A 19314-nucleotide genomic window follows, 5' to 3' on the forward strand; every position below is an offset into this window, starting at 1 on the left:
CATGAAGCTCATATTCTAGTTGAGGGTGGTGGTGAACACAGGGTGGGGGTGGGGGAGGCAGACAATAAATAAAATTAATGTATCCATTCTAGAAAAAAATACAATGGGATGGTTAGAGAAGATCTCTCTAGTAATGGGCAACTTCAGCAGAAACTAGAGGAGGGGAGGGAGCGAATCACACGGCTACCTGGGGGAAAAGTCATCAAGGCAGAGAGAACAGCCAATGCAAAGGCCCTGCGGTGGGACCATGCTTGAGGGAGCTAAAGGGATAAGGGGAACCTTTTACTCCCCTTGTTTCTTCTCTCTTTCATCTCCCTCTCCTCATCTCTCTCTCTCTGTCCCCGTCCCCTTCCATCTCTCTCCCCTGGATGCTCACCTTCTTTTTGTTCCTCTCTCACTGTCTCCCCATCTTCCACTCTGCTGTGACTGGCCATAACCCAAAAGGCAGTGTAGAGTAGTGGTTAAGAGCTCAGACATTGGTGCCCTATAACCGGGCTCTGCCACTTTCTGGCTGTGTGTCCTTAGGCAAGTTACTTAAACCTCTCTGTGCTGATAATCATAGTAACCTGCACCAGGGCTGTCATGGGGAAGTTTGAGATTCGATATGTTAAGCACTTAGAACAATGCCTGGCACACCGTGAGCATCAGTAAGTGGTGGCTGTTATTATTATTATCACTTAATGTCTCTTTTTCTTTCATCTCTCTTGACTGTCACCCTCTCCCTGGTCTCTCATCTTTCTCTCCCTTCATTTCTGTTCTGACATTCATCTTACCCCTTTGCTCCTTCCATCTCTCATCATCTCCCTTCTCCATCTCTCTAACCCCGCCCCACGTCTCTCTTCCTCTCCCCCTATACGTTGACCTCTGCCTCTTTATTACCCCTACCCTTGCCCTCCAAACCTCATCTCCCCTCCACCCCTGCCTGCTTGTCACATTCCAGACTCTCAGACGACTCCCAGTCCTCACTTCTCTCCAAACCGGTCAGCAGCCTGTTTCAGAACTGGCCCAAGCCACCCCTGCCATCACTCCCCACAGGAACAGGGGTCCCCCCTTCAGCTGCTGCGGCCCCGGGGGCCACCTCGCCCTCGGCTTCCTCATCCTCCACGTCCACACGCCACCTGCAGGGCGTAGAGTTCGAGATGCGGCCCCCTCTGCTCCGCCGGGCCCCCAGCCCCTCACTGCTGCCTGCCTCGGAGCACAAGGTCAGCCCTGCTCCACGACCCTCATCCCTACCCATACTGCCCTCTGGACCCCTCTACCCGGGCCTCTTTGACATCCGTGGCTCCCCTACTGGAGGGGCAGGAGGCTCAACTGATCCTTTTGCTCCTGTCTTCGTGCCGCCCCACCCGGGGATATCTGGGGGCCTTGGGGGGGCCTTGTCGGGGGCCTCCCGCTCCCTCTCACCAACCCGCCTGCTTTCGCTGCCCCCGGACAAGCCGTTTGGCGCTAAACCCCTGGGGTTCTGGACCAAGTTTGACGTGGCGGATTGGCTGGAGTGGCTGGGCTTGGCTGAGCACCGAGCCCGGTTCCTGGACCACGAGATTGATGGTTCCCACCTGCCCGCCTTGACCAAGGAGGACTACGTCGATCTGGGTGTGACCAGGGTGGGCCACCGAATGAATATTGACCGAGCCCTGAAGTTTTTCCTGGAGAGGTGATGGCTGGGCTGGGCGGACCAGCCCGTCCACAGAACCCCTGAGCCTATTGGCCTCTTGACCTCTGACCCCTGACTGTCATCCTCCCTGCCCTGGGCCAGGGACTCTGCTGAAACCGCGCCCTGCCCTATTCCCCAAGGCCAGAAGTCACCAGGTGGCCAGTCCGGCTGGACATTTGCACCTCACAGGAGGGGGCAGCTGACACATGACTCTGTGCGTGTGCGTGCGTGCGTGCGTGCGTGTGTGTGTGTGTGAAGGGGGGATGGAAAGAGTTACAGAGGGGAGATTAAGGAGGGAAGGGTCGACTTTTGGGGGGGACAGACAGAGCCATAGAGGGTCAACCCTGAGCCTGATGGGATGGGGGCCATTCCCCAAGCCGCAAGGGAAGGGGGTGCCCTCAGATTCCACCACCTGCCGCCCCTCTAACAACCCTTCCGCCCCTCTCCAAGCCCCTCAGCTCTCCCCCCTTCCACTCTCCCCACACAGCTGCCCCCAGCCTCTTGCACGCTCCTTTGCACGCCTGCTTGCCTCTCTCCCCTGCCCCTCCCCTCCCTGGGCTGCAATTTTGCACAAATTTGCCCTCTCGCTCTCTTGCACAAGCCCACCTTCACCTACGGCTCTCTCTAGGCCCACTCAGCTCTCAAACACACACTGCTTTTCTCACACACGTTGCATTACTGTTGACATGCTCCATGCCCTCTGCTCTCTCTGGCTCTTGCTTACATTCTTGTCCCATGAGCTGTCCCTTGCACACCCCACTTCCTGAAATCTCTGGACCCTTGTTGCAGACACACTTGGGGCACACTTTCCCTCACTGGCTCATGGACTCCGTGCACACATATTTATTCTCTGTGGTGCCCTTCTCTTTGTTCAGCCCTTGCACACATGCTATTGTTTACACCTGTCCTAACACATTCTTACTGCCATTTTCTTGCACTTACACACTCACTTTCCCCTTCTTATTCTGTAACCCCCAAATTCCTACTCTTACCCCACCTCTCCCTCCCATAGTCACAACCTACACCTCTCCTCCTTGTCCTCTTTGCACTGTCACTTCTGATCACACCCCTTGCACACCTTCTCTCTCAAATCCTTCTGTTTCTGCCAGGCACTCACTCCCTTGCACCCTTCTTTCTCAGATGTTTATCCATCTTCACTCTTTATTGTTTAGTGAGCCCACTTGCACATGCATCCTCCCAGCACTTTCACTTGCTTTCTTGCAGGCTTCCCCCCCCCCGCAACAACATTCTTGCACACCGTGACTTGGCTGCACATTCATTCTTGTCTTTCTACTTATTCCTTCTTTTGGAGAACTCCTGCTCTCCACCATCTCCTTCCTGTTGCACACTCATCTCACACACTCGGGCTGATCTGTTGTTTCTTTCCCTGGCACCCTACTCTTATTCACTCATCATCTCTTACCTCCTTGCACTCTCTGCTCTTCCTGGTGAGAGAGGACCTTATGCTCATTTGCTTCCTGCAAACCGTGCTTCCGCCATTCTTCTTTTCCCTGCCTCAAGCCTCTCATCGCCCCCCCCTTCAGGGTCCTTCCTGGGCCATCTGTCCATCCATTCTGCACGAAGTTCCTCCCCCCTCCTAACCTTTCTCTCTCTCCAAGAGACCCCCCTCTCCCTCCAGCATGGCTCTTCTTCTCCCGCACGCCCCCCTCCCCTCATTCCTGGGGCTTTGGAATTTTAAGCCACCCCTTCCCCTAGAAAGCCCCCTCTCCTGCTGTGGGTAAAGGGAGGAGGGCCTCGCCCTCAGGTCCCCCCATGTTCAGCTGCCAAAGAAGGGAGCTCCCCCTCCTTCCCCCCAAGCCCATTCCCCTTCTGCTGCCCCCTACCCCCAAGGGGGGGGCGCTCCGTCCACGGGGGGAGGGCTTGCAGCCCCCTCCCCTCACCACGTCAGGGATCTGCGGGGTACCTTGTGGGAGGGTTGTGGGAGGGGGGAGGGTGGCAAACCGGGCGGAGATCGCGTTGGGCCCCTACCCGCCCCCTCCCTCGTGTCGGCTGCCCCCGTCCGCAGGGGGCCTGCGCGGCGCCCATCTATCAAGGGCTTGTTCATTCTGGATTGGTGCCGCGGGGTTGGGGGAGGGTGTAGGGGGTGGGGAGGGGGGAGGAGAGATAGGGTGGGGTGGGAGGGAATTGGATGGGGGTCAGCGCGGGGCAGTGAGGAGACACAGCAAAAAGAGGAACAATAACAAAAGAAGAATATTAAAAAAAAAAACCCTAGAACACAAAAAATCCTGGAAAAAACCCTGAAATAAAAGCCCAAAAATTGTCTTCCAAGGGAGGGCGGGAGAGGGAAGAAGAGCGGGGCGGGTCAGGACGTCTGGTTCTCGCTGAGACAGTGGTGGGCACTCTTGGAAAGCCCCAGCGCCCAGATCTTCCCTCTCTCGGGCCTCAGTTTACCCCTCAAGGGACGAGGACCCACGTGTCCATTGCAGGGGCTGGGGGAAGATTAGAGAGTCGGCATTATAATATGGGGGTTCGTCCCTACCTCCCATCACCTTCCTCCCCCTGACTCCCCACCAAGATTTTGCAGAGAGAAATGGCTTTTGTACCAGGTCATTCTTTATAATTAAACTCACAGTATCCACCCCCTTGAGCCGGCCACGCCTCCTTCCTGGGTAGGCCACGCCCCTTTTCTTCCTGGGCAGGGGTGGAGTCGCCGAAGCCGGCGGGGCGGTGTGCTAGCGCAGCCAGGGCCCGCCCCCACGCGTCAGTCTTCCTCGTTCGGCTCCGCCCCCAGGGCCTCGAGCATGCGCCGTCGGGCCAGAGAGCGACGCAGGTGCAGGCGGTAATCGCCCAGCAGCAGCTCGTCGTGTCGCACGAGCTGGTGCGCGAGCCCGCGAGGACTGAGCCCAGAGCGCAGCAGGCGCGAGCGAGTCTGGAAGTCAGTGACCGTGATGAGCCACCTGCGGGGAGGGGAGGCGGAGCCGAGAGGAAAGGGGCGGGGCAGAGACGGAAGGGGAACTCGCTGGTGGCCCCTGGCTAGTCCTTGTGTCGACTTACCGACTCCGGTGAGTCCACCGGTTACTCCGTCCCTGGCTTTCTTTGCAACCCTGCCCTCTCCCGTAAGTCGCCTCGAGCCCTCACCTGGGTAATTCTGGGCCCCGCCCCCTCACTCGATCTGGACCTGCCCCCATATTTCCGTCCCGCCCGGCCCCGCCCCCTGACTTGGTCTGGCCCCGCCCAGCCCCGCCCCTACAATGTGCTCAGTCAAGGCTCCACCCCCTCGTAACTGCCATTCCAGGCTCCGTCCACCCCTTGCCTCGGTCTCGCGCATCGCCGCCCCTATATGGTTCAATCGTAGTCGGACTCCTACTATAGATCCCGCCTTCCCCCTGATCTCACCTGGCCCCGCCCCCTTAGCGCACTCCCTCTGCGCCACCTCACTGCGCTGACTCTAGTCCCGCCCACCTCTCCGCGTAACCGTTCCGTTGCTCGCAGCCCCGCCCCTTTACTTCCTTCACCTCAGGCCCCGTCCCTCACTGCCCTCCGAACTGTCACACTCAACCCCTCACCTCGCCGTCTTCCTTCCGGTACTGAGCTCACCTCCGCCCCTCCTCTCCCCGTGGTTCTCGGCTCCGCCCCCCGCCGACTTACCCCGGCCCCGCCCCTCGCCGAGCCCACTTCTTGCTCGCCCCCTCACTGAGCACAGCACTGTCCGGCTCCTCCCTGTAGCTCCAGGCCCCGCCCCCTCACTGAGTTTACTCCCAGCCCCGCCCCCTTACGGAGCTAACCACCGCCCGGTCCCTTCCGGCAGTTCCCGGCCCCGCCCCCTCAGCGCCCTGACAGTCGCCCGCCCCTCCCATCATTTCTGGCCCCGCCCCCTCCTGAGCTCACCGCCCCGCCCCGCACGTCGCTCCCGGCCCCGCCCCCGCGACAGGCTCACCGGTCCCGGCGCCCTGCGGTCCCACAGATGACATTCATGTTTTCAAAGCGGATACTGCTCACGCGCCCGCTCTCCATGGCCCCAGGTAGCTCGGCCTCTAGCGCCTCCAACACATCCAGGTGGGTAAAGTCCGCCTCGGGCTGGGAGTCGAGAGAAAGTTTTATTCCGCAACACCCGAGTTCGATCCGGCTTCAGAAGTCCCCACGCTAGACCCCACCTGCGGAAAGTATCAGAGTCCAGGTGCACTGAGGTACAGGGATCTCCTAGGGTCCTGTCGCTCTGTGGGGGTGGGGAGCAGGGGCTCGCAAGTAGAAAGCATCTACTGCCACTCTAGGTCATCCTCCAAAAAATCAATTCTCACTGAGCCAATTGACCAAAAGTCAACCACAACTTGGCTAAATGATTAACCTGTTTTGCAACCTTTACCAATCTACCGAAGATTTTCCAGCAACCTGTACTGGCTGGCAAGCTTTTAACAGCTCTTGAAGTTAGAATTCTGTGAGGTTTTCAGTTGTCCATTTTTCTTGTCCCCCACCACCTCCATATTAGCCATTTAAGGAATGTTCGGTTTGTCAAAAGCTAAGGGTCACGGGGGATTTGACTTCTTGTCAATCTATTTCATTCATTCAGAAAAAAATATATGGATCATCAGTAGCCACATTTTTAGCACGAGATTTGCAGGTCAAAGGTAACATACAACTGTCATAGCATATAAAATTGCAGAGGACTAAAAACGAAATCATGACAAGCCTGGGGTGGCAGGTAAGGGGGGGTCTTTCCAAAGCCACAAAGAGGAGGAGCAATGGGGTGGAGGTTGATCATAAAAGGAGGACAGCAATCCTTGTGTTGCAGTAAAGCCTCAAAGATCAGCCAGGAGAGTGCCTCTGAGGCTGCTGCCTGGCGCACAGTAAAAAAAAAAAAAAAACAGTTGATTCCTACTCTTGTTGCCCCCATCCCCCCACCCCACGTGTTAGAATTGAACTTCGTTCTACAGCATTTTCAATGGCTGATTTTTGGAAAGTAGATTGCCAGGCCTTTTTTCTGAAGCACCTCTGTGTGGACTAGAACCTCCAAACTTTCAGTTAGCATCTGAGTGCACAGTCAGTGCTCAGTAAAAAAAAAAAGTGCCCTTAAATCAGCTCTCCTCATTCAATCCTGTCCACCCTCAAGTGAGAGACCCTATCTCTGCCTCCTCTGGCTGAGGACAAGGATGGCCAAAGTTCGCTGAATCTGACAAAAACATGGACTTTTTAAAAATGAGTTTTTGTGATATTTGTAAACTTTACGGAATTTCATATTAGATTAGCAGGATGCCTGTTGTCTTCAATCTTCCCTTCTCTCTGCGCCTCTGTCTCCCTCCCCCTATCAGTCTCCTCCTTTTTGTCCCTCAGTCCTCCTCTCTCTACCCCTCAGTTCCCTTTTTTCTGCTCTTTGACCTCCTTCTCCCTGTCCCTCAGTCCCTAATCTCTGTCTCTCAGTCTCCCCTCCCTACCCCTCAGTCTTCCTCCTCTGTACATTGGTACCCCCTCCCCCTGCCCCTCTGTCCCCCCTCCCTGCCCCTTGGTTCCCCCATTCCTCAGTTCTCCCTCTTTCTTCCCTTCAGCCCCTCCCTCCTCACCCCATGCTCTCCCCTCTGGGATCAGCAGTGATAAACTGTGACCCTTTGACAAACTCAGTCAATTTCCAGTCAACTGTCCTGGTGGTGCCGGGCCCACAGCTGGTAAGCTGCAGAGCCTGGATTTCATCCCATCTAACTCGCTCTGCACCTCTGTTCTTCACACCTCCCCACCCCAACTGTGCGGGTACTGGGGTCTGTGGGCCCTCACCAAGGTCTCCATGCAGAGGCACAGGGGCTGGGCAGCAGGCGGTGTGGGGAACTTCCGGATGCATGGGAGCTCGCGGTCCAGGGCCTCGTACTCTGCAATGACCTGTCGCAGGTGCTGCTTCCTGGGACAAGAGCAAATGGGCAGGGACCTCGAAGGTCAGGGGTCACTGCCATCAGCACTGGGGGGAGCTGAGGTTAGAGGTCAGGGGGTCAGGGGCTACTCACGAGGATTTGGTGGGCCTGCTTAGGCAGCAAGTCTGCATCTCCTCTGGAGTCTCAGGGTCCACAAGGAGGGCTCCTGGGAACGGAGAACCCAACATCAGTGTCCTGAGCACTTGATGGATCAAGACAAAAATACAGCTGCCCTGGAATCATGTCTCAATACAACACAGCACAAACATTGTGCAAACCACAAAATGACCAAACACTATCCATTTTAAGGAGCCCTGTGACACAATGGTTAACAGCTCAGCTGCTAACCAAAAGGTTGGCAGTTCAACCCACTCAACAGCTCGCAGGATAAAGACCTGGTGGTCTGCTTCCGTAAAGATTACAGCCTAGAAAACCCTATGGGGCAATTCTACTCTGTCACATGGGTCTCTATGAGTGGGAATCAGGCTGAGGACATCCAACAACAACCACTCATCCTGCTGAGAACTTCGATAGCTACTTCTTCACCAACCATAGCATTAGCTCCGTCATTCCTCCTGCTTCTGAAGAGAATCAAGACACGCAGTCACAGACCTGCCCCACATCCTGGCCACATCCAACTCAGAGCAAAGCCCTGCTTCCTTGAACCCTCCCCAGAATCACCCAACACAGTCCAACTCCTACAGGCCCTCTCCAATACCCTCTTATGGCCCCTGGGTGGCACAAGCGGTTTGCAACCTGTTGCTAACCTAAATGTTGGCTGTTTGAACCCACCGAGTGGTGCTGTGGAGGAAAGACATGGCGATCTGCTTCCATAGAGACCGTTATTTTTATGTGCTGTCCAGTCGATTCCAACTCATAGTGATGAGTAGGCAGAGTAGAACTTTCCCATAGAGTTTCCTAGGCTGTAATCTTTGTGGGAGCAGATCACCAAGTTTTTTTTTTTCCATGGAGCCACTAGTGGGTTTGAACTGCTGACCTTACTGTTAGCAGCCAAGCACTTAACCATTGCACCACCAGGGCTCCTCCAATAAAGATTATAGCCAAGAAAACCCTATGGGGCAGTTCTTCTCTGTAACACATGGGGTCACCAAGAGTTGGAATCAACTCAACGGCAACGGGTCCTAACACCCTCTTGTGTAGGCAGTAGTGGTCAAATAGTAAAATTCTGGCTTTCTGTGCAGGAGACCTGGGTTCAATTCCCACCCAGTGTACCTCACGCACAGCTATGCTCTGTCCATCAGTGGAGGCCTGCATTTTGCTATGATACCGAGCTTCCAGACTAAGGCAGACTAGGAAGAAAGGCCTGGTGATCTGCTTCTGAAAATCAGCCAGTAAAACCCTGTGGATCACAATAGTCTGATCCTCAACTGATCATGGGGATGGCACAGGACTGGGCAGCATTTTGTTCTGTTGTGCACAGGGTCACATGAGTCAGGGCCAACTCAGTGACAGCTAACAATACCCTCTATGGAGCCACCATGGACTCCCATGGTGTGTGGTCTCCCCCATGACAAGTCAATAAACTCAACTTTGTTTGACTATAGGTGTTGCTGTACTGGTAAATGTTTCACAACCAGCTCTTAAAACACACACATATAGAGATGTGCAGCATTTGCCAATTCCCATGGTGTCAGTACTCCCACCACGGTCAATTTCAAGCTAGCAACAGTTTAAACAACCAGCTTGCCGAGTACAAACAATTGGGTCTCATGAGCCAGCACAGGCTATCTCTAGCACACTGCCACAGGTGTACTCCTGGGTCTTTAACTTCGAGGCATCGACACAGCTTAGCTTGTACCATAATGAGTACACCTCTCTGTTCTCTGTCACCCCACTTTCCAACTGCTTCCCCAGGGCAGCTGGTGGGATCCTTTTTTTTTTTTTTCTTCTTATGATATGTTATTGTGTTTTCAATGAAGGTTTACACAGCAGCTTAGGTTCCTATTCAACACTTTCTACACAAATTGTTCAGTGACATTGGTCACGGTTTTTGCAATGCGTGAACATTCTCATTATTTCCATTCTGGTCGTTCCATTTCCATTCATCTAGTTTCCCTACCGGATTACCTTCTCATCTTTGTTTTAAAGTCATTGTTGACCATTTGGTTTTGTATACAGCAGAGGACTTTTTAAAGGAGCACAGTACTCACCAGTGATATTCTTTATTTGGAGAGTGGTGGGATCTTTAAACTCATCACTCCATGCTTACAAACCACCAGACCCTTCCTCTTGCTCTCAGGATCAAGTCCTCACTGAGGTTGACAGCCTTACTCCCCAGTGAGTGGTCTGGGGCCACTGGACCAGAATTTGCATTTTAACAAGATCCCCTGCAGTTTGTATTCACATTAACGGTTGAAAAGCGCTGGCCTGTGAGGCCCTGAATGTGCCCACCCCTGTTGACTTCTCTGATCCTTGTCCTCCAGCCATACTGGCCTCCCTTCCATCCTGCAAGCACAGTCATCTTCTGAAATATGCCCACTTAACAATCACAACAACTACATGTATATAGTCCCTCCCATTGCCACATCTTGTAAGTTTCTGTTACAAAAACCCTTGTTGCTGTCGAGTCCATTCTGACTCATAGTGACCCTTCCCTATAGGACAGAGTAGAGCTGCCCCATAGGGCTTCCAAGGCCATAATCTTTACTGGCGCAGACTACCACATCTTTCTCCTGCCAAGCAGCTGGTGAGTTCGAACCACCGACCTTTTGGTTAGCAGCCAAGCGCTTAGCCATTGTGCCCCCAGAGCTCAATAATAAAAATGATGTAACCTGGACAAGTGTGTTAAGCAACTTGAAAAGTGACTTTAGCAATATCAAAGATAAAAATCAAAGATAGGTATGAAAAATGGAAATAAATTAGTTTGTCATGAAATCAGAAATATTTCTAAATTGAAATAGCAATTGTAATATATTAGTTTAAGTGGATATGTGTAACTAAACTAATAAAAAGTATAAATTTAAACGTAAGTATGTATTCAGGGACACAATAGATGAATCCTGATAGAAAGGGAGAAAAAATGCAGAGCAGGACTTCAAATTCTTAAAGAATCTGGACTTTCTGGACCTAGTGAGGCTGGAGGAGTCTCTGAAGTTATTGCCCTGAGTTACTCTTCAAACCTTGAATCAAAACTATCCCCTGAGGTCACCTTTAAACTAAGTAACAGTTTAGCTCAAAAAGTAAAGATTGTCTTCCCAGAAGTATTGCGTTCCTTTTTTTTTAAAAAAAAAAAAAATCTATTTAAGACCACATGAACAGCAGCTGTTGTAAAGCATAGAGAAGAATGTTGGGGGACAGGGGCAGTGAGTTTAAGTCAAGGGGAGTGAAACAACTAGAACAGAAATAACAAGAATGTTGACACAATGTGAAGAATGTAATCAACATCACTGATTATATCTAGAAGCTATTGAATGGGAGTGGGTTTTGCTGTGTATATTTTCACCAAAAATAGAATAGTAATTTTTAAAAAGTAAGTGTGTATTGACTTTTTGAGTAAATGCACCAATTTCAAGCTTTAACAGGTATCTTTCAGGCTTCTTGTGTGCCTTGGAGGATGCTGGAGACCAAGAGATAAATGCGACCCTGCCCCAGCCCTCAGGGAGCTCCTAGTCAGTGGAGGAGCCAATCGTTATAAAGAACAATATATGACATAGTGGAGGTGTCATGAAGTGGAGGGGAAGCCCAGCCTGGGGGCAGTCCTGGAAGGCTCCCCAGAGGAGGTGATGCCTGTACAAAGACCTAAGTAAAGGAGTTTGCTCAAGTAAGGAGGTGACAGGGAGAAGTAGTGTTTCATGCAAAGGGACCAACATAGGCAAAGGTGTTTACGCAAAAGAAAGCATGGTTGGCTGTAGGAACTTCCCAGAACTCTTTCAGCCCCGAGACTAAGAAATGCTTATTGCATTCATAGGTTATTAATTATTTGTGAGATGGCATGTTTCATGGCCCCCTCCCTGCATAAGAACGAGCTGAGTCATTTCATCCATTAGGCACCACAGGCAAAGTACTTGGGACCCATGAGCTTTCTAGCAGCCTGTGTAGAAGTTTGCAACATAATAAACTAAAAGTGTCATTGGCTCCAAAGAAAACAGGAAAACTGGAATAAATAAATGTTGATTAGAAGGTCTATGAAGCTGGCCAATTAGCTGATGAACTCAGTTGTGCTCAATTTTTCTGGAGCTGTACCTAAACTATATTCATTATGTGGGTGCCTTGGTCTCGGTTGGAGGTGGTGTGGAGTGGGGTCTCCAAAGTAAAGGTACCTTCAGAGGCACTAAGGAGCCCTGATGGCGCAGCAGTTAAGCACTCAGCTGCCAAGAAAGATGGGGCAATCAGCTACTGCAAAGACTATCCACTGCCATCAGGTGGATTCCGACATCAATTCCAACTCATAGTGACCCTATAGGACAGGGTAGAACTGCCCCCTGTGGTTTCTAAGGCTGTAAATCTTTACAGAAGCAGATTGCCACATCTTTCTCCTGGTGGGTTCGAACTGCTAACCCTTCGATTAGGAGCAAAGCACTTTAACCACTGTGCCACCAGGGCTCCATTTGTAAAGACTACAACCTTGGGAACCCTGTGGGGGAGTTCTACTCTGTCCTATAAGGTCACTATGAGTCGAAATTGACTGGACAGCAATGGGTTTGTTTTTTGGGTTTTGGTCAAAGGCACTAAAAGAACCAAGAGCAGAGAGGTGGTTTTTGTTTTACCATCGGGATGTTCTCTGTGCTTAGGATGTTGTTGTTGGGTGCTGTCAAGTCAATTTCAACTCATAGTGACCCCATGTGACAGAGTAGGACTGCCGCATAGGGCTTTCTAGGCTGTAGTCTTTATGGAAGCAGATTGCCGGGTCTTTCTCCCACAGAGCTGCAGGGTGGATTTGAACCGCCAACCTTTCAGTTAGTGGCCAAGTGCTTACCTGTTACACCACCAGGGCTTCTTGTGCTTAGGATAGTACCTGGCTACAGTAGGAGACCCGATAGCCATTCCCACCCTTCTTCCCCCACTTGGGGAAGATTCATTTCACCCCCTTGTGCCCAGTTCCCTTAGGGAACCACCCAGTCTAAAGCAATGCCTCCCAGCCCTCACCATTCATCAGAATTACCTGGCACACATTCAGAGAATACAGATGCCAGCCTAGTCCAGAGGTTCTGATTACGTTGGGCCTGAGGTGGGGTTAGGTATAGATATATTTTTTTAAATCACCCCACCTGATGCGCAGCCAGAGTTGAGGACCCCGACTAAAATAATCATGATAATCCTAGCCTTCTCGCCAGGGATTGATTTAGGAGTAGGCAGGTGACTGCGTGCTAGCCAATGACATGTGAGGAGAGGTCAGTTTGAAGATTCTGGTTTGTAAAATGGAGACCTCTGCAGGTGGTGCCTGGAACTGTGACACCCATCTTGTGACAATGAGGTAAATAAGTTGGTGTGCAAAGTTGGCATATTCTGGAATAAAAGCCAGGAATTAAAAAAAAATCTGGGTCCTCATTGACAAGCCCTGCCCCACCTCTGGGCTTCTTTTTGGGTGACATAGCTTTCCTATTCTTTACACCAATACTAAGTCCTGTTTTCTGTTGTCGTTAGGTTGCAGTTAAGTTGATTTTGACTCTTAGCAACCCCATGTGACAGAGTAGAACTGCCCTGTAGGGTTTCCTAAGATGTAATCTTTACCGAAGCAGTTTGCCAGGTGTTTTGCTCACAGAACAGCTGGATGGGTTTGAACTGCCAAACTTTCAGTTAGCAGCCAAGTGCTTAACCGTTACACCACCAGAGTTCTTTAGTTTTCTGTTGTTGTTAGGTGTCATTGAGTTGACTCCAACTCATAGTGACCCTATGTACAACAGAACAAAATGCTACTTGGTCCTGCACCATCCTCACAATCGTTATTATGTTTGAGCCCATTGTTGCAGTCACTGTGTCAATCCATCTTGTTGAGGGTCTTCCTCTTTTTCATTGACCCTCTACTTTACCAAGCATGATGTCCTTCTCCAGGGACTGGTCCCTCCTGATAACGTGTCCAAAGTAAGTGAGACAAAGTCTCGCCATCCTCACTTTTAAGGAATATTCTGTCTGTACTTCTTCCAAGACAGATTTGTTCATTCTTTTGGCAGTCCATGGTATATTCTGTTACCTGCAGCCAAAGGCATCCTTACAGAGACATTACTCAATAAATGTTGAAAGAGTGGATGGATGGATGGATGGACGGACGGACAGACGGATGGGTGGGTGGGTGAACTAGAGCAGAGAGTGCAAGTAGGAAGCCCTAGAATTTGAGCCTGAAGTTGTCAGCATGGATCAGACCATGAGAGGCCCCGAATGTCAGACCAAGGCCTGGGACTCTATTATGAGGGTAATGGGGAGCCACAGGAGGAGTGTAAGCAGGGGGAGAGATGGAGTGAGCTCTGAGTGTCAGAAAGACCACTCTGAAGCCATATGGGTGGTGAATTGGAGGGGAGAAACTAGAGGTCTGAAAGGAGATGGAGAGAAGGTCCATGCAGAAGAGGACAAGACTTGAACCAGGGCTGTGAGGACAGGAAGGGACGGGGCAGAGAGAGGCAGGGGGACAGGAAGATGGGGTTGGGGGCTGATGAACTGTGAGAAGGAAATGGGGGAAGGTAAGGAGGGAATATCAGGGTGAGGAAGGTCTGGCTGGGTGACCAGGTTGGCAGTGGGGCCATCCAAAAGTGGGAACTAAGGAGGAGTGTCTTGGGGAATAATGGCCTCAGAAGAGTTGTTTGGGCCTCAGATGCTCATGGGAAGTATAGTTCTAGGTCCTGAACATTGGCCAGCGGACTGCAGAGGTTCATGGGAAATGTAGTTTGACTTCCAAGGGTCACTGCCCATAACTTGGTTGATATGGGAGTCTGGCGTGACTCTGTTTGGAGGACCAGTGACTCACTTAAGGCTACAATGAGAGCAAAGGCTACCATGTGATCCATGGATGAAGGGAATATACGCGCGCGCGCGCACACACACACACACACACACACACACACACTCTGTCTCTCAGTACCTGCCTCTCTGTGTATGCTGGGATTCCCCATGGTGGAGGAACGCAGAGGCTCCACCTCTGGCTGCATCCTGGGAAGGTGGGTGGGGGATGTCTCAGGCGGGTGGGGACAAGAGCTCTGACTGGGTCACCCACCCCAGCTTCTTTTCCCCGATGATACTTCCTCCTTCTCTTTGAAGCCCTGGGACAACAATATGGCTGAACTGGAAGGCTGAGACCAGATAGGGATCCTGGTTCTCCTAACCTCAGTGACTCCCTGTGCGTCCCAATCCCTTCTTCCACGTTGTCCAGTCTCTTCCCCTATCACTCCCTGTCCTGAAGAGTCTCTCCTCCCACCTTCTTCTTTCCATCTCTGTTCCTCATTCTCTCTCCACCCTTCTGCCCCCCTTTCTGTCTCTCAGCCCTGCCCTCCCACTCTCTCCCCATCTCTCTTCCCCTACCTCCCCTTTCTCTCACCATCTCTCCTCCACTCTCATATGATTTCTCTATTCCCTTCCTCCCCATTTCGCTCCCCTTCCCTCGCTGCATCACCCCAGTCTCTGTCAGTTTCCCCAACATCTCCTCAAGCCCCCTTCCCTCCCTCTCTTCATATTTCTGTGCCTCTCTCTAACCCTATCACCCCCTCTAGATTGATCATTCTCCCTAAGGTTCTCCCCGTCTCTATCCAGTCTCCTTTTCTTCTCTTTCCCCATGTCTCTTCTGTTATATCTGCCTCTTCCACCTCCTTTAGCCGCCCCCTCTCCCCTGTCATCCCCTTTCTGTTCCCACTTGCCCTCCGCTCATCCCTGTCTCACACAGGAACTGGTTAGAAACAGGTAAGATTCAAACAGAAACTGGGTTCTATATGGGGGAGGGGAAGGTGGGCAGGTGACCTGGTTGCCATGGCACCTCCAGAGGGAGGGGGAAGGGCTGAAGGCTGTGGCTTCTGGGTCTGAAGGAGGAGGGGGCTGGGGGTTTGGACTCCTGGGTCTGAGGGAGGAAGGGCTAGGGGCCAGAACTCCTAGGTTTGAGGGAGGGGGCTGGGGCCCTGACTCACTGGTCTGGGGGAGGAGGGGACTGGGGGCCTGGACTCCTGGGTCTGAGGAAGAGGGGCTGGGGACCCAGACTCTTGGGTATGAGAGAGTACCCCATATCCCAAACATCCTCAAGAATGCCTTCAAGAAGCTCAAATGCCCCCTCCTTCAGGAAGTCCTTTCTGACTCCTCCTACAAGTTGGGTTCTCTCTCTCCCTCCTCTGTGCCTTCTTTATGTGCTTCTTTCCTAGACCTCTGAGTACTATCTACCTACCCTGCTGCTCTTGCTCAGGGATTTGGAACTGTGTCTGCCCTCCCCCCCGCCCAATGCCAGATCAGGAGCTCCCTGAGGGCCGTGGGGAGCTTCGGCTGTGATTGTTGAATGAATAAACAAGTGAGTATTTCCTTTTATCCTTCTGTAACACACACTGGGCAGGTCCCAGCTCTGTCTGCCCTGACCTTTCTGATCCTCATGAGGCAACACAGGATGAAGAAGAGAACAAAGACTGGACTCAAACAGGACAGCGTCGAATGCGACACTGCCATGCCCAGGCTGTGCAACCTTGGGCAAATGTCTCTCCCTCTCTGAGCCAATAATGCTACCTCCAATAGACATTGTTCAGGGCTGTTGGGGATTAAATGAAGCAAGGTACAGCAAAGCCCTGGAGTCAAGCACAGGGGAAGCAATCAGTTGAAAGCCGTTCCCCTTCCCAGTCCTCCATCTCTGTATCTAGCTTTAGCTGTCTCTGGAGCTCTTTCTTTCTTCCCTCTTAGGGGAATTTCTCTGTGTGTCTGTAACTCTCTCTCCTCCTTTCTGGAGTCTGGCTCTCTGTGTCTGCATCTCTGTGTCTCCATTGCTCTCGCTTTTTGTCTTTACCTTTCCTCCTCTTTCTCTACCTCTCTGTCTCTAGAACCCTCGCTGTCTCTCTATTTTAATTTGAATTTCTACATCACTGTCTTTTCTGTGTGTGTCTCTCGCTCATTCTGTCTCTTTACCTTTCTTTGTGTCCCCATCTCTCCCTCTCTACTCTTTCTCTGTGTGTCTCTCTCTGTCTCCATCACTGTCTTTGCCATCTCTGTGTCTCTGTCTATCTCTCTATCTCATTCCTTGTCTCACTGCCTCATCCCCCACCTGCCTCCCTTGTAACTCACCCCATCTCTCTCAGGCAATCCCTGTCCCCCTGTCTAGCCTGGCACCCAGCCTGGGACATAAATCCCTGAATCAGCATTTTCCTCAATTTCAGAAATGATGTCAGCACTGCAGTGGGGGTGGGGCTAGTTGTAGCCCTGATGGAAGGATTTGCCTCTCCACCTCCCCATCCCTGGCCAACTTTAGCTACCTCCCACCTCAGTGTTTGCTCTCTCCAAGGGGAGCACTAGGAGAAGAAGTGAACCTGTTTTTACACACATGTGTGCATTTCTTTCGGTGTGTCACCATCTACTCCCAGGCATCTTTGTGTGTGAATCTGTAGGTATTTGTGCAAACTCACCCTTTCACTCATCCATCCATCCATCCATTCATCTGTCCCTCAAATATACATCTATTTAACCATCCATCCATCCATTTATCCATCCATCCATTCATTCATTCATTTATCCATCTATCCATTCATCCAAGTATACATCCATTCATGCATCCACCCATCCATTTATCCATCCATCCCTTCATTCTGCAGCCAAACATCCATCTTTCCATTCAACCTTCCATCCATCCATATGTACATATGTATATACATACATACATAGATCCTTCCATTTATTCACCCACTTATTCATTCATTCAACCAATACTTTATGGCCCTGTTATGGACTAAATTGTGTCCTCCAAAAATTCATGTGTAAACTTGGCTAGGCTATGATTCCCAGTATTGTGTGATTGTCCACCATTTTATCATCTGGTGTGATTTTCCTACATGTTGTAAATCCTACCTCTATGATGTTACTGAGGCAGGATTATTGGTAGTTATGTTAATGAGGCAGGACTCAATCTACAAGATTAGGTTGTTTCTTAAGTCAATCTCTTTTGAAATATAAGAGAAGCAAGCAGAGAGATATGGGGAACTCATACCACCAAGAAATGAGACCCAGGAGAATAGCCCATCCTTTGGACTGTGCTGAGAATCTCCTTTACAGGGGAATATTAATGACAAGGAACTTCCCCCAGAGCCGACAGAGAAAGAAAACCTTCCCCTGGAGCTGGCACCCTGAATTTGGACTTCTACACTCCTAGACTATGAGAGAATAAATTTCTCTTTGTTAAAGTCATCCACTTGTGGTATTTCTGTTATAGCAGTACTAGGTAACCAAGAGAGGCCCCTGTTGTGTGCCAAGGAACCTGGTGGTGCAGTGGTTAAAGTGCTCAGCTGCTAATCGAAGGGTTGGTGGTTCAAACTCACCAGCCACGTTGTAAGAGAAAGATGTTGCAGTCTGCTTCCGTAAAGATTTACAGCCTTGTAAACCCTATGAGTCAGTTCTACTCTGTCCTGTGGGGTCACTATGAGTCAGAATTGACTCAACAGCAATGGTTTTTTTGTTTGTTTGTTTGGATTCTGTGCCAGGCACTGTGTCAGGCATCAGAAACATAACAGTGAACAAAACAAAGTGCTACCCCCATGGACCTTGTACATTTGGTAGTTCTTCCTCAGTGTGCCAGACTTCCTTCTGCCACCAGACCTTTGCACAGGCTGTTCATTCTCCTTGAAGCCTTTTCCCTCCCCTCCCTCATGTTCACCTGATTCAAGCCTACTCACCATTCTGAGCAAAGGTCAAATGTCACTAGCTCAGAGAAGCCTTCCCTGACCTCCTTCTCAGACACACAGCACTGTGGCCTTTCCTTCATAGCATCAATCCTAGTACAGGAGTCCTAGTACATGTAGTTATTTATTATCTGTCTCCTCCACCAGACCATGAGTTATCTGAAGGCTGGGATTTTTGTCTGCCTTGTTCCCAGCTGAATCTCCAGTGCCTACAACAGTGCCTGGCATGCAGTAGGTGCTCATTAAATATTCATCAAATGACTGAATTGAATTGAATGAATGTGGCGGACTCTCTCCTGTCTCCTGGTTCCCCATCCAGTACTCTTTATACAGTTCTACCCAGTGGTAATGACACACAAGATCCTCAAACTTTGGGGATGCAAATGACATAGTGGTTAAAGGCACCAGTAGCAGGGGCTGTTGAGTCGATTCTGACTCATAGCAATCCCATGTGTGCAGAGTAGAGCTGCTCCATAGGGTTTTCATGGCTGTTATCCTTCAGAAGCAGAATGCCAGGTCTTTCTTCTGAGGTGCCTCTGGGTGGGTTTGAACTGCCAGCCTTTTGGTTAGTGGGCAGGCGCTTAACGATTTACACCACCCAGGGGCTCCTGGCTAAAGGCAAGGGCTCTAGATTCATTTGAATCTCAACTCCGACACTTCCCAGCTGTGCGACCTTGGCCAGGGCACTTCTCCTCTGTGAGGTTCAATCTCCTTGGTCAAATATCATTAAAGATTAAATAAGCAAAGGCATATAAATACTAATTATGACAACACAAAACACTACCAGTTTTTCTAAGCACCTCATATGAATTTAATCCTCAAAGTAATGAGGTAGAATCTACTTTTTTTCACTAGCCTCATTGACAAAGGGGGAAACTGAGGCAGTGAAAATTTTGCCAAAGTCACATGGCGACTAGAGAGGAGAGCTGACATTGGAACACCAGCATTCGGCCCCCAAAGTTTAGACACACAACCAGTGTACCACAGCTGCCTCTCAATGCCTGGG

At 50.9% G+C, this 19314-nt stretch overlaps 2 protein-coding genes across 5 annotated transcripts in view; one reads left to right on the plus strand and one right to left on the minus strand.

The window, feature by feature from the left end:
* The window catches only part of SHANK1 (SH3 and multiple ankyrin repeat domains 1), a 65814-nt gene extending 63880 nt beyond the window's left edge, over positions 1–1934 (plus strand). For all 4 annotated transcript variants that reach the window (XM_049901555.1, XM_049901554.1, XM_049901557.1 and 1 more), the window contains one exon: positions 941–1934. In XM_049901555.1, the coding sequence (XP_049757512.1) occupies positions 941–1658 (718 nt within the window). In that variant the 3' untranslated portion in view covers positions 1659–1934. The remainder of the gene's footprint in view (positions 1–940) is intronic.
* A 1972-nt stretch (positions 1935–3906) lies between these two features.
* C11H19orf81 (chromosome 11 C19orf81 homolog) lies at positions 3907–14609 on the minus strand. Its single transcript, XM_049901528.1, has 6 exons — positions 14543–14609; positions 7603–7675; positions 7379–7499; positions 5553–5692; positions 4246–4572; positions 3907–4104 (listed from the first exon to the last, which is right to left on the minus strand). The coding sequence occupies exons 1-5, from the start codon at positions 14607–14609 to the stop codon at positions 4377–4379; spliced, it is 597 nt and encodes a 198-aa protein (XP_049757485.1). The 3' UTR covers positions 3907–4104; positions 4246–4376.
* Positions 14610–19314: the final 4705 nt, after the last annotated feature.

The sequence above is a fragment of the Elephas maximus genome, chromosome 11 (genome assembly GCF_024166365.1).
Source record: "Elephas maximus indicus isolate mEleMax1 chromosome 11, mEleMax1 primary haplotype, whole genome shotgun sequence".
Taxonomy (NCBI): Eukaryota; Metazoa; Chordata; class Mammalia; order Proboscidea; family Elephantidae; genus Elephas; species Elephas maximus.

What these genes read in the sequence shown, in the direction of transcription:
- C11H19orf81 (XM_049901528.1), bottom strand. Translation starts at nt 14,609, where the DNA reads ATGCAGCCAGAGGTGGAGCCTCTGCGTTCCTCCACCATGGGGAATCCC. An exon ending in CAGCATACACAGAGAGGCAG is followed by an intron (nt 7,676 to 14,542) that starts GTACTGAGAGAC and finishes CTCCGTTCCCAG; the next exon opens with GAGCCCTCCTTGTGGACCCT. An exon ending in GCCTCTGCATGGAGACCTTG is followed by an intron (nt 5,693 to 7,378) that starts GTGAGGGCCCAC and finishes CTCGACTCCCAG; the next exon opens with CCCGAGGCGGACTTTACCCA.